Source organism: Planococcus citri, chromosome 5, assembly GCF_950023065.1.
Source record: "Planococcus citri chromosome 5, ihPlaCitr1.1, whole genome shotgun sequence".
Lineage (NCBI taxonomy): Eukaryota > Metazoa > Arthropoda > Insecta > Hemiptera > Pseudococcidae > Planococcus > Planococcus citri.
The window spans coordinates 60,181,288-60,196,763 of NC_088681.1; the positions used below are offsets into that span (position 1 = coordinate 60,181,288).

The window sequence follows — 15,476 nt, forward strand, 5'->3', positions numbered from 1 at the left end:
AATTGAGGGAAAGGTCACTAGGAACAGGTGAGACACTAAGGAATAAGGATTCGTCTTCAGGAGGTGAAAATGAACCAGTATACCAAAATATCTAGAGTCAATCAGCATCGAATAATAAAACGCTCAGGGGGAAGCTGAATTTTGGTATACTGGTCCATTTTTACACCCTTAAAACACGAATCCTTATTCCTTAGTGTCCAACCAGTTCCTAGTGACCTTTCCCCCAATAGTGGATTTCAGCCCCCCAATGAGGTTTTCCCCCTATCCCCTCAAATTGCAGTCCTACCCCAAAAATGGGGTCTAAGAAAGTTGCTGTGCATCAAATTTCCTATCGATGATCTATAAAACAACTTCGTCCCCCTGGGGGAGGAGGACCTGCAGTCAATTTAATATAAGGGGTTTTTGAATATGAGTCCATGATAATTGATAGGTATGAAATATGTTTTTTTACAACAATTTTGACCTCAAATGGATTATGACCTCAAATTATTCCAGTAGGGAGAACCTCTTTCAACCCTTCATACCTATCGTGGCTCATCTTCAGAAAAACCCCTATATTCATTTGACTGCAGGCCCACCCCCCTCGGGGGGACGAAGTTGGTTCATAGGCCATCTTATGGGAAATTTGACGTAGAACAATTTTTATGGACTCCATTTTTGGGCTCGGACCGCAATTTGAGGAGATACGGGAGAAAAACCTCAATTGGGGGTTAAAATCCACAATGGAGGCAGAAAGCTAGGGGCAGGTGGGGTAGACCAAGGATTCGTGTTCAGGGTATAAAAATAAGTCAGTATACCAAAATTCAGCTTGTGGTACAATGTTGGTAAATGAAAAAAAAAGTTAAAAATCATTATCACTTGAAAATTTTTAAAGTCCAGAGTGTTGAGAGGTGCATATAGAAGCATTCAACACCAGTCCTTCCATCAGCTCCAGTGGTCTAGTAGGTAAGTCAGGTGAATAATGCAGTGGTGTGCAGGAGGTCACGGGTTCGATCCCAACCCCAGGTGGAAAATTTTTTTAGGGTTTTCAAAATTTTTTTGGAAAGAATTCTTCAATTTTAGCACTGCAGCTTACAGGGAGGCACTAAATTCAATAATCAAGCCACATATTTCCATTTTCTCCATTCACAATTTAAGTACGCGTAATTTTTAGTCAAATCACTAACAATTATTGTTAGTGATTTCACTAACAGTTACTTACATCCTTAGAAGGTGACGAAAAAACTATCAGTTTTTTTTACTAACAATAACTGACAAGGAATTTCTGCAAGGGTTCAGCTTCCTCCTGAGCGTTTTATTATTCCATGCTGATTGACTGTAGGTCCACCTCCCCTTGGGGGGACGAAGTTGGTTCATAGGTCATCTGACGGGAAATTCGACGTAGAACAACTTCTATAGACCTCATTTTTGGGCTAGGACCGTAATTTGAGAAGATACGGGAAAAAACCTCATGGGGGGGGGGCAAAATCCACAATGTGGGAAAGCAAACTAGGGACAGACATGATGAGGGACATCAAGGATTCGTGTTCAGGGTATAGAAATAGGCCAGAGTATACCAAAATTCAGCCTGTATGCGGGCGTTTTCCCTAATCAATGCTAATTTTCTTAGGCTAATGAAAAAATAAATATCTAAAAATATAAAAAAATTGTCGCGAAAAGCAATAAATAAAAATTTTTGAGTCGTTGTTACTTTGCATTGTGAGTGAGAGTGAGTAATTGTTCGTAATTGTCATCACACTAGAAGTGACTATTAGTAACATTTGGACACTGTCATGACACTAACGGTAACTGTAAGTAACTATCAAGTAGCCGCCATGTCTCTGACAATAACTGTTGGTAACATTTGGAAATCATCAAGAAACTAACTGTTACTGAGTGTAACTGTCAGCAATCGATGAAAAACTGTTAATTACTAACAGTTCTTAACAGTAACTGTTATAAAATTGTAAATTACTGTCAGTCATTGTCACAGAATTTCTGCAAGGGTAGGTACCTTAACAAGTGCTGAAAAAAATCTAGCAAGACAAAAACAAACTATGCATCACATCCTAAGTAATTCCTCTTGAATTCTGTAACTTCCTCGTCGTTTTCCAAACACCACGAAAGAAGTGCGGTGAAAGAAGGTTTGGATACCCAAGATTTATGGCTAGGATTTTGTTTTAAATAATCAATTATACTCGTTTTTATCTGCAGCGCAGTTTCTTCGTTCGAAACAAACGCATCGATGAATTCTTTAAACTTTTTTATATGAGCCATCAAAGCATAGCGGGGTAAATTCTCTACTACAACAGGCGAAGATATAAGTTGATTTTTAAATTCCCAAGACAGATCGGTATCGTTATAGACATCATTAATGAATTCACTCAATTGTCTTGGATTCCAGATCAACACTTGATAAAAGTTACGTCGTTCGCCGAGAAAAATTGACTGCAGGAATTGTTGTTTGAAATTTCTAGCTGCTTGAGCATCGGGCCTCACAAGACTCACAAACTCATTCAGTTCATCGAAACATACTGTTGTGAGAAATGTTTCACAAACACCAAGGAAATCACGACAATTGGACATGATGTTTTCCTTGAATTGGGTAATCTCATCTTCGTTTTCAAAACACCAGTTTATTATTTTTTTGAAATCTTGGCATCTTGTGCCTTGAATCAAATGTCTCCAACTATTAGCACAAAACGTTCTTCGTTCATCGAAAGTGGCATATGAAAGAAAAGTCGGCAAGAAAATGTATTCTTTAGGATCTGGTGGAATCGAATAACGTTGACCCCATAAGTCTTGAAACCATCTGTCATCAGATGTGATTTCTTTAACTGCCGAACGTTTCAACCTTTCGGGAGCATTGTTCCATATTTCGCAACACAAATTTAACCAATTCCTGCGCATACAGCCATCTTCGTCATCACAGTAGCTTCGGCCAAAACTTGTTATGCTATCTCCATTCTCAAATAACAGTATAATTATGATTTCGTTTGTAAAAACGCTTTCGTCCATTATGTTTCGAATTTGCATCCAAATTGAAAGAATGAATTCCCTATTGTACCCAGCGATTCTATGCAGATTATGCATCATTTTAAAACCATCTTCATCAACATTAACAAATTCATCGAGCTGTTGATCGTCCAACTTTGGTAAAATATACCGAGCGAAAGACTGTACGTCACTGCGGTGAAGGATATAAGCCTTTCGTTTCCGTTTTTCTGTCGGTATACGGTTCCAGAAATACTCCACAGATGGTCTATTGTGAGCCATTGTATTCTCCAACATTACTCCATCGACATCGGAACGGTTGTCCCAGTGTGAGTCTGGCATTTTATCCAATTCATTTTTCAGACAACAAATCCAATAATACAATTGTGGGCTATTGTGAAAATGAATACCCTTCAAGTCAATATTACTCGATACTAATGGCCAAAGTCGTCTGATATCGTCCTCGAAAAAATACGTACAAGCAATTATGAACTTTTGCTGTACATCAAATTGATCACAATGCATCATACGCTCGGCTGTCCTCACATAATGAATAGTTCCGTCGTAATCGCACACGAAATCTTCGAAGCATTTCAAAACACGGTTCCGATGGCCGTAATGGAAATGAAATACTCTGTTCTGATGACTACGTAGCCAGTGACCCAATGAAAATCCCAATTTTGTGACATATTTATCGATCATAGCATGAATCACAGATGGTAAACCAGGCAACACAGTTTCCAATGAGATATTTTGGCTCGTTGGATCAAATTTTTCCAACATATCATCACTCGAACGATATTTCATCACTTCACTGCGCCATATTCCCAGACTAACGGCGATTGTTGATAGGTCTTTTAGAGATACTGGAGTCGGATGGAAAATATCATACACTTCGGAATTGATTCCATCCATTTGTAGGTCTCCACTGGACTCCATTTCAATCTGAACCTGCAGGAATCGTAATAATCGAATTAATGCTGAGAAATAAATTAGATGATGTGTCTAGAATAAGATGGCATGCACATAGTCCGGCATATGACAATAGGAGTAATTGCACCCCCCCCACCGCTGATCCTCCGGGACAACTTTTTTCTTAAAGGGGACATCCTAAGGAACATTTTAAAGCAAACTTGCCAAAGAAAAAAGTTGGCCTTACTTACAAAATGGCGGCCATTTTGATTGACAGGTCGGCCGAAATTGCAGATTTTGCGTTTTAACATAGGACTTGCACGAACTTTTTCAAACTTTACAAAGGTAGATCGAAAGATCATGCAAAAATTTATCACCTGTCAAAATTTCAAGTGCTAAAGTGCGTTATTCGATTTTTGGTGAATTTTTGAAAATCGAATTCAGGCCAAAAATGAGGGAAAAAAATCAAAATTTTACCAAATTGACCAAGAAAGCTGAAATTTGGGATACACCCTATTTTCGACATGCCAAATCGATTAGAAACGGTTTCAACCCGTTTTGAGCGGTTCTGGAGCCTCCAGCAGATTTTTGAAACTCGAAATTCCCACAAAATTCCATCAAATTAGAGTTGTAAAGCTAAAATTTATTCTAAAAAGTAATTTCAATACGCTACGAAGTACTACAGGCGCATTTCAAGCTGTTTTGGAACCTCCAGCGACTTTTTGAAAATTCCTGAAGCCTCCAGCAGATTTTTGAAACTTTAAATTTTCACAAAATTTCATCAAATAGAGATGGAAAGCTGAAATTTACTCTACACTCCAATTTTAACACCCTCTGAAGACGATTTCTGGTGGATTTCAAGTCATTTTAGAGCATCCAACAACTTTTTTGAAAAATTACTGAAGCCTCCAGTAAATTTTTGAAACTTGAAATTTCCCCAAAATATCATCAAACTAAGATGGAGAATCGAAATTCATTCTGCAAACTAATTTCAATACGCTACGAAGTCGACTGCGGGTGGATTTCAAGTCGTTTTGGAGCCTCTTGCAACTTTTTGAAAGGTTGTATGACGTTTTTTTTGGAAAATTGAAATTTCCTAAAAGTATGTAGCTGGAAGCTTCAAAACCATTTGAAACCACCATGTAGTCTGCGAAGTAAATTTCAGCTTGCCAACTCCATTTGATAAATTAATGTTGTGAAAATTTAAAGTTTCAAAAATCTGCTGGAGGCTCCAGTAATTTTCAAAAAAGTCGCTGGAGGCCCTAAAATGACTTGAGCCCACCTGAAGTCGTCTTCAGAGGATGTTAAAATTGGAGTGTAGAATAAATTTCAGATTTCCATCTCCATTTTGATGAAATTTTGTGAAAATTTAAAGTTTCAAAAATTTGCTGGAGGCTTCAGGAATTTTCAAAAAGTCGCTAGAGGATCCAAAACGACTTGAAATTCGCCTGCAGTACTTCGTAGCGTATTGAAATTACTTTTTAGAATAAATTTTAGCTTTACAACTCCAATTTGATGGAATTTTGTGGGAATTTCGAGTTTCAAAAATCTGCTGGAGGCTCCAGAACAGCTCAAAACGAGTTGAAACCGTTTCTAATCGATTTGGCATGTCAAAAATAGAGTATATCCTAAATTTCAGCTTTCTTGGTCAATTTGGTAAAATTTTGATTTTTCCCATCATTTTTGGCCTGAATTCGTTTTTCAAAAATTCACCAAAAATCGAAAAACGCACTTTATCACTTGAAATTTTGACAGGTGATAAATTTTTGCATGATCTTTCGATCTACCTTTGTAAAGTTTGAAAATGTTCGTGCAAGTCCTATGTTAAAACGCAAAATTTGCAATTTCGGCCGACCTTTCAATCAAAATGGCCACCATTTTGTAAGTAAGGTTAACTTTTTTTTGGCAATTTTGCTTTAAAATGATCCTTAGGATGTCCCCTTTAAGAAAAAAGTTGTCCCGGAGGATCGGCGGGGGGGGGGGGTGCAATTACTCCCATTGTCATATGCCGGACTAACATGAACAGACAAGATGAGTATGGGCTCAAAGTACATACATCATTCCATTTTTCGATTTTTGGTGATAAGGTCGCATGCACAAATGACGAATAAATTATTCTTTTGAAGGTCATTGTAGGTATAAACAATGTTGAATATCGAGTTCATCTGAATTATTTGTCACCCCCCCCCCCCCTCAAAGGCTTAGGTGAATCATGAAATGCAATGTTGAAATGCTTTCGATTTCTTGGATTAGCTCAACACAAGTTTTACTTTGACTCACAGTTCGATTCGCCACTCAGCTCCATAAAACCATTTCGAAAATGATGGGCTCATTTTATTTGATTAAGTATCCTCCAAATCCGAAAAAGCAAAAAAATCCTACTACCTAGGTCAATTTTGAAACTGTGATAAGTATGGTTTCATTCGACTTAAGTGCATGAGTGAAAGCATAAATTGGATAAACAGCTCATCCCTTATTTTTGGGGAACAAACTTTGACAAAAGTTGCAATAAAATACGTAGACCAATGCTCCACGTTTGGATGAACATCATTAGTTGTTGAGCTTTCATAAAAATAAATCAGGAATGGAGTGAGCAGGATGCGCCAGGGCGGTTTTTTTTACAAAATTGATAAGCTCGTTTCGGGAAAATGCCGAAAAAGCCCAACATAAATATGTGGAGTAAGTAAATGTAGGAATATTTCCAAGCTGACCTCAAAAATGACAGAAAAAAACATTGAAAAACGCATAAAAATGCTCTAAAATATTGAATTGCTTTGAACAGTGTTATAGGTCGCCTCGCCAAATTGGCAGAATTACAAAAAATTTGAGCGTTTGAAAAAAAATCTTGTTCGAAAATAATTAAAGTTTCAAAAGAGCTCAAATCCACCGAGGGGGTGCAAATGAAAAATGATTGCAATTTTCGAGTCGATGGGCCATGTCTAAGTTTTAAAATCTATGTTCTGGCATAGTCTTGAAACGGGAGGGGAGGGGGTGCAGATTGAATGAAAAATTTTGAAGCAAAAATATTCCCAAATAACGAATATGAGATTCATTTTGATTGCGTACACATAAATCTTCACCATCAACGCGAAATGTGCAAAATGTGTTCAATATCATAGTATGGATTCAGTTTGGGGGACAAAACGCCACCATGGGGGGGGGGGTGGAAATGAAAAATGTCTGCGATTTTCGAGTTCAGCGCGAAATTTTATACAATTTTGATAGGTCGCATCGATATTATCGGATAGATAATGCATTGTTGAATTCCAGTGGTGGGGGGTAGCTGACAAACCTATCAGTGCATATAAAATCGCGTTGTGCAAGTATTTTTTCACCGTTTTTGCGTAGTTGGGCTTCAAATATCCCCGTTTAACACACGTCCAAGAATCCGTTGGTTCCAGGCCATACTCATGGTCAATAGAGCCGTTTTATCATCGAAATTGGCCAAAAATGCATAAAAAACGCATTCAAAGTGCCATAATATGCAGTTGTGCACGGTGTCACGGAAAATAATCACACATTTGGCATCGGGAGAAGTCCCCCAACACAACCCCGTCGAGTTTTTGTGGTTCCGACCATGTTCCCTAAAATCACCTTTTTGAGGGTCCACCCCCCCCCATTTGTGCTAGAGAAAAATTTCAAAATTGCACTTTTCTAAATTGGGCACATAGTACCTTCATTTTGGCAGCGCGTTTTTTTGGTTCCCGAAAAAAAAATACAAAATCAACTTCTAGAGCACTTTTTCGTGCATGGATTGTGGTCTAAAAAAACTCAAATTATAATATGGAACTTTTTTTAAAAAATGGATCAAAAGCATAGGTCAAAAACATAGGTCAAAAGCAGTACCTTTTTCAAACAAAAAAAAAATGAATTTGAAAAAAAAAATTGAAAAACAAAATTGAAAAAAGGTCATCCAAAATAATAATGTTTCATGCAGAAGAATTCTGCAGGGACACAGAATTTGAAACTGAAAAAAAAACTGCCAATTTAAATTTTATCCCATTTTTTTTCAACTTTTGAGGGGCATTATATGTACCTAAGGGAAACAAATATTGCAAGGGAGACCAAAGGAGGTTCTTACTTGGCAGGCAGGTTATTTAAAATGATTCTGGAAAGAAGAGGCGAAATAAGCTTTTTCTTGTAAAAGGAAGTGATCAAGTATCTATTTTAAAAAATTCTGTCCATAAATGAAAAATTTTCAAAAACTTTTCCAAAACAGACTTCAATTTTTTTGTTTGAATGAATGGGGTTTCATACAAGGAGAGCGATAAGTTTAGAGACCGAACGAGATTTTTTTATAAAAATCTTGAAAATGGAAAAAAATATTTTGGAATTCAGTGGTACCAATTTTTTGGTCTGCACTTCTGCCAACTTCAAAAAGTCGAAAAAACTTTCACGATTTTCTGACTTGATTTTTTGAAGTTCGCAGATCGCAGTAGGGACCAGAGATGAAAATTTTTCAAAAAATGTTTGAGTTTTTCAATTTTTAATAAGGGAGTATGAGGTTTTTACGCAGGGAACACTATGGTTTGGGAGACGACAGATTTTTTAGTAAAAAAAAAAAAATGTCCGAAAGATTTTGACCAACAACGAAAAGTTTTCAAAAAAATGTTAAAAAGTGAAATTTTTAATTGATAATATTTTCCATTTTTTGTAGGGGAAAAGGCACCAATGAAGAGACCAATACGTACTGTTTGGAAACCGAGAAAAATTTTTTCATAAAAAGGGTGGTAATGTAAAGTATTTTTTAAAATTCTAATCAGAGAAGAAAAATTTTCAGAAAAAAAAAGTTTTCTTTTTTTTTCTTTTCATGAAAATACTTACCTAGTAGCATTTTGAAGGATTCTTACCATGAACAAAAAATTATCTGGCACGTTTTAAATACTTGGGCAACTAAAAATCGAGTACTGACTTACTATCCCCGACTTGCTCACTGAAGGATTTATCCGACCACATTTGAGCCGAATTCCAGGTGGACATGCGAAGGGTGTTTTTTTGACCAGAAAATTGATGAGCAAAAAATTCAAAAAAATCAAAATTTTTCTATTTGTGTGCAAATTTTTGAAATGAAACCAACTCACCCAAACCTGAATTTCACAATTTCTAGCAATTTTAAAACCTCTAGTACGATTTTTAGAGTTCTCCAAAATTTTGAAAATTTTCTCGAAGTAGTGAAAATTAATTTGGCCGGCTAAAAATCAAGTTGTAGCTTATCGTCGACCTGTTTAATGAAATTCTATTTCATCCAAATTTGAGCCGAATTCCAGACAGATGCCTTTTTAGACCTGAAAATTTATAAGGAAAAAATTTAAAACATCAAAAGTTCATAACTTTTCTTTTTGTGGGAGAATTTTAACAATCAGATACAATATTTCAACGCCGCTAAATAATTTGCAATCAAAATTCTAAAGTGTTGAGATCACAGTTTGAAAATTAGTTTGCAACAAACACGACGAAAAAAATCGTACCTAGTAATTATTTTTCATTCATATTATAAAAATACATACGAACGTTTACCTAGAAAGTTCAAACAGAAACTTTTCTAAACTTCTGGTCAACTCTTCACGAGACTTTACGAAGTAAGTTTCTCAAAATTTTCAAGATACGAGGATTCGAAAAGTTGTCAGTTAAATAAAACAAGCGAAGATCTTCTCTCACCTCCCATCCATACCAACATTGATTAAAAAAAACGACTACCATAAGTGTGAAAGTTTAATTATTCATTAAATACTCGTATTATACTTATGAACAAACATTAAGTAAAGTATGGGTAAGCTGTGAAAACAGAAAACCAAAAAAATACTATACCTACAGTAATAATATGAATAAACTTAATCAAGTTCATACAAGTATGGATCAAAGCCTAAGGACTTCATCTTGAACTCGACAACTTTCTCGGGGTTTTTTAATAAATCAATCATACTCGTTTTTATCTGCAGCACAGTATCTTTATTCGAAACAAACAAGTCGATAAATTCATCAAACAGTTCTGTAGGAATCCCCAAAGCATGGTAGGGTAAATACTGTAGTACAACAGGTGAAGACACAAGTCGATTTTTAAAATCCCAAGACATATCGGTATCATTATAGGCATCATTGATGAATTCATTCAATTCTCTCGGCCTACGGATCATCACTTCACGAAAGCAACGTTGTTCGTCGAAAAAAACTGCCTGCAGAATTTGTTGTTTGAAATCTCTAGCTGCTTGTGCATCGGGCTTTGAAAGACTTACCAGTTCATTCAATTCATCGAAACAGAATGCTTTCAGATATGATTCACAAAGAAAAAGGATAATTCTGCTATTTGCGATGACGTTTTCCTTGAATTGGTTAATCTCATCTTCGTTTTCAAAACACAAGTTCATTATTTTTTTGAAATCTTGGCATCGTGTGCCTTGAATCAAATGTAACCAGCAATCAGACCAAAACGTTTTCCTTTCTTCGTAAGTGGCATACGAAAGAAAAGTCGAGAAGAACTCGTATTCTTTCGGCTCTGGTGGAATTAAAATAGCTAAAATCACCGAGTCCCGAAACAATCTGTTATTAGATGTAATTTCTCTAACTGCCGAACGTTTCAACCTTTCCGGGGCACTATTCCATATTTCACAACACAAATTTAACCAATTCCTACGAATACAGCCATCTTCGTCATCGTCAAATTCCCCTAGGTAGTTTGGGCCAAATATTGTCATGGATTCCCTATTCTCTAATTGCAACATAATTATGATTTCACTTGTAAAAGCCCTTTGGCTTATTAAATTTTGAATTCGCATCCAAATTGAAAGAATGAATTCCTTATCGTACCAAGCCTTTAGACACAGAGCACGCATAATTTCAAAACCATATTCATCAATATTAACAAATTCATCGAGCTGTTGATCGTCCAATTTTGGCAAAATGTATCGAGCGAAAGACTGCACGTCGCTTTGGAAAAGATCATGAACCTTCCGCATTCTACTTTCTGTTGGTATACGGTTCCAGAAATACTCCACCGATGGTCTATTGTGAGTCATGCAGTTACTTAACATAACTCCTTCGATAAGATTATCCAAATGTGTGGTTGGTATTTTAGACAATTCATTTTTCAGACAGCAGATCCAATAATACAATTGTGGGCTTACTGAGAAATTGATACTGTTCAAATCCATATTACTCGATACTAATGGCCAAAGTCGTCTGATATCGTCCTCGAAAAAATACGTACAAGCAATTATGAACTTTTGCTGCGCATCAAATTGATCACAATGCATCATACGTTTGGCAGTCCTCTCGTAATGAATGGTTCCGTTATAATCACACACGAAATCTTCGAAGTATCCCAAAACATGGTTCTGATGGTCATAATGGAGATAAAATACTCTTTCGTGATGACTACGCAGCCAGTGACCCAATGAAAATCTAAGTTTCGTCACATATCTATCGATCGTCGCATGAAGCACAGATGGTACACATGAATCAGGGAGCACAGTTTTTGATGAAATATTTTGACCCTCTGGATTAAATTTTGTCAATGCATCGTCGCTCGTGCGATATTTCATCACTTGGCAGCGCCATATTCCCAGGCTGACGGCGATCGCTGATAGGTCTTTTAGAGATAGTAGAGTGGAATGGAAAATATCGTACACTTCAGAATTGAGTCCCGCCATTTATACTTAGTTCTTGACTAGAATCTATTTCAATCCAACCTGGAATCGTAATCATCGAATTAATGCTGAGAAACTGACAGATGGCATAGGTACGCTCGTAGAATAAGGTCGCATGCAGATGTACCTTTTGATGCTTTTTCGAAATATTTAATTTTCGAGATGGGACCTTTTCATGGAGGGGGAGCACCACCACCACCAAATTTAGTCAAAGCTTTCAAAACAAAATCTGGAACATGTGATATATCCAATTGTATGTTTTTGGTGACGCTGAACACGAATATGACTTTTTATTGGACCCCATCCACGGCCCCCAGCACTTCCACAAAGGAGGTTAAAGACAAAAAAATTGTTTCATTTAAATACATCCATGGAAATTTTTTCAGAATTTTAAACGGTAGCTCCTACTTACAACGTCATTTTGAAAGTTCAACTTTCAATTTTTGAAAATTTCCAAATACTTTAAAAGTTCAAAATGCAATGCCTTTTCGAACTGTGAAATCAGTTTTTATCAAAGAACCGTAGCTTTGGAGTTTGGAGTAATGGACTGCTGAAGTTGAGTACCTCGAGACAATGTGAAAATAAAATAAGTGAAGCGTCCCCCCATCCACCACTGATGAGGCTGGAACCAAACTGATTGCGGGTTTTTTACTTATTGGGTGGGTAAGACAATTGGACATCGTAAAAAAAATATGAGCGAAGTCGAAGGACATGACTCAAAAACGTTGGTCGAATTGAGGTGGAATGACACTCTTATTTATGCTTCTAAAAAAATTCGTCATTTTTTTTCAATCCAGAAGTCTCAAACTTTTATTTCCACACAAGTTTACCTTCTCTCCCCATATTTTTCGAGCTTTCCGTAAAAGGGGATCAGTATCACATGGAAATTGAGAGGGAGGGTTTTTCTGACATAGGTATTGGTAGAACTTGCGTAATAAAAAGAATTCTGACCAGAAATGAAAAATTAAACAAAAATGTTGAAGTATACGGACTTTCAATTTTCCTCCATTTTTAGTTGCTGGAGAGGGTACTCTATACCAGGAAAGCAGTATAGCGGAGAGGGAAGGGATATTTTTCCACATAAAGAAATGTAGGCATTTCCAATAATTTTGACCAGAAATGAAGTTTTTTCAAACAACTTTTACGTATACCTTCCCTACCTAACAAGGGAACCTCTTGAGGTGTCCGCCTCCGATTTGAACGGAATCGCGATTTTTGGAAAGAGCATGTTCTAAAACCAACAAATCCAAATTTTCAGCTGCCCAAGTTCATTTTTCGATCTTTGGCGAATTTTTGAAAATCCAAAATTGACTATTTTGGTGATTTATGCTTTTTTTAAAAAAAAAAGTACGTATTTTATCAGTAAAAATGTTCCAGATGAGTCCTAAAACTGATATTAACCCCCCCCCCCTAAATCCAAATGTCGCCATTTCCAGCCTTTCTAAAGCCTCCAGTGCTATTTTTCAATTTCTCCAGAATTTTGAATTTGCACCAGAAGGCGTGAATATGAAGTTGGACAGCTAAAAATCGAGTTGTGTGTTATACTCGATCTGTTTAACAAGTTTATCAACATTTCAGTCAGTTTTAGGAGGGACACCTCAAGAGTGCTTTTTTGACCAGTCTTGAAAATAGATGGTCAAAAAACTACTCTTGAAGTGTCCCTCCCAAAATCGGGTCAAATGTGGATAAACTTGTTGAAAAGATCGTGTATAACACACAACTTAGCTGCCCAACTTCATATTCACGCCTTCTGGAGCAAATTAATAATTCTGGAGAAATTTAAAAATCGCGCTGGAGGCTCCAGAATGGCTGGAAATGGTGAAATTTGGATTTGGGTGATTAATATTAGTTTTGGGACTTATACGCGACCTGTTCAACGAGTTTATGGAGCAAATTCAAAATTTTGGAGAAATTGAAAAATCGCGCTGGAGGCTCCAGAATGGCTGGAATTTGTGAAATTTTGATTTGGGGGGTTAGTTTTGGACAAAATACAGCGATTCGCGCAAATTTCAAAAATTTCCTCGCAAACGGGAAACTTTTGATTTTTTTGGATTTTTTATTTGAAAAAAACTGGTCAAAAACCACTCTTGAGGTGTCCCTCCCAGAACCGACTCAAACGTGAATAAACTTGTTAAATAGATGGAGTATAACACACAAATCGATTTTTAGCTGCCCAACTTCGTATTCACGCCTTCTAGAGCAAATTCAAAATTCTGGAGAAATTGAAAAGTAGCGCTGGAAGCTCCAGAATGGCTGGAAATGGCGGAATTCGGCCTCGGGCGGTTTGTTGTGGACGAAATACAGCGATTCGCGCAAATTTCAAAAATTTCCTCGCAAACGGAAAACTTTTGATTTTTTTGGATTGTTTATTTGAAAAAAACTGGCCAGAAAAACACTCCTGAGGTGTCCCTCCCAAAACCGACTCAAATGTGGATAAACTTGTTAAACAGATCGAGTATAACACACAACTCGATTTTTAGCTGCCCAACAGCATATTCACGCCTTCTGAAGCAAATTCAAAATTCTGGAGAAATTGAAAAATAGCGCTGGAGGCTCCAGAATGGCTGGAAATGGCGAAATTTGGATTTGGGGGGGTTAATATCACTTTTAGGACTTATTTTGAACATTTTTACTGATCAAGTACGTACTTTTTAAAAAAAAGCATAAATCACCAAAATAGTCAATTTTGGATTTTCAAAAATTCGCCAAAAATCGAAAAATGAACTTGGGCAGCTGAAAATTTGGATTTGGGAGTTTTAGAACATGCTCTTTCCAAAAATCGCGATTCCGTTCAAATCGGAGGCGGACACCTCAAGAGGTAAGAGGTTCCCTTGTAAGTAATTACATAATAGGAAGTTTTTCATTTTACTCGAGCACCTATTTTAAAGTGGTACAGTTTATTTTTGGATTTCTTACGAATTTTTGACAATTTAAAAATGAATGGCAATTTTTCAAACTTCTGCATTTTACATTATTTTCCGCACGAAATTAAACCACAAGAACCAAAGTAAGTTTACTAGTTTTAGGGCAGCGTATTGAATTTTTCAATTTCTTAAAAATCCAAAAATATCAACTTCAGCGCGTAAAATTTCGATCACGAGTGTTTCAAGACAATATGCTCTTTCCGTCCAGCAATGATAAGGTTTCTTTTAAAATCAAAGGGTGCCAGTTTAAACTTTAAAAAGTTCCTTCGCTCGTCCGTTTGTTTCGTTTCAAGTTTCAAACTTCAATTCCAGTTTAATTTTTCAATTATAATTCTCAATAAAATTATACTTACGTTCATCGTCTTTCGAAGCTATTTTCATATCATTTGAAGAACCAACATGACAATTTTCAATCACTTTCATAAGATTGTAGAAAAAATTTTGGAAATTTTCGAAAGAATTTTCACCATATCATCATGATTGACGATGAAACTTTCAATTCAATGTTTTCAAAGGACAATCCGAATCAGAATAAATTCTTTGCAACTGAATCGAATAATGAAGGTAGCTCAGAACAACACTGACAAAAGTTATCCTTTCAGAAAACTATTCAATAATGAAATCATAAGTAAAGGTTTAATAACTCACTTTAGTAATTGCACGAACTGATAAACATGGTACCACGCACACATACAAAATTTAACTAAAATACAACTACGCACGAAACTACTAAAAAAAAAACCATCAACGATGCGTTGAATACAAGAATACCTAGGTAGGTATAATAAGATGAAATACACATGAATTGGTATGTGTCTCGCCAGGGAAAAGGACAATAGAAGATTAAACCAGTAGAAGCTTAAGATGAAGAAAGAGGATGCACTGATGCGTGAGTGTTTCCAGGCTAGTTGGTAAATAAAAGGAGATGTGTACGCTTTGAAATATACTTGCAGTTCCAGAAATAGCACACAGAAATCAAATGCTGTTACCCTTATAATGAACTCTCTCTCTCTCAACATTTCTT

General features: G+C 36.4%; 1 protein-coding gene across 2 annotated transcripts; it reads right to left on the reverse strand.

The window, feature by feature from the left end:
• Positions 1-9,583: 9,583 nt before the first annotated feature.
• On the reverse strand, positions 9,584-15,237 carry LOC135848814 (uncharacterized). Of its 2 annotated transcripts, none has more exons than XM_065368843.1 (2): positions 15,101-15,237; positions 9,584-11,570 (listed from the first exon to the last, which is right to left on the reverse strand). In XM_065368843.1, the coding sequence occupies exon 2, from the start codon at positions 11,529-11,531 to the stop codon at positions 9,717-9,719; it is 1,815 nt and encodes a 604-aa protein (XP_065224915.1). In that variant the 5' UTR covers positions 11,532-11,570; positions 15,101-15,237; the 3' UTR covers positions 9,584-9,716. The 2 variants fall into 2 exon arrangements, with proteins under 2 accessions (XP_065224915.1, XP_065224916.1); XM_065368844.1 differs by lacking the exon at positions 15,101-15,237 and adding an exon at positions 14,806-15,094.
• Between the last annotated feature and the right edge of the window lie 239 nt (positions 15,238-15,476).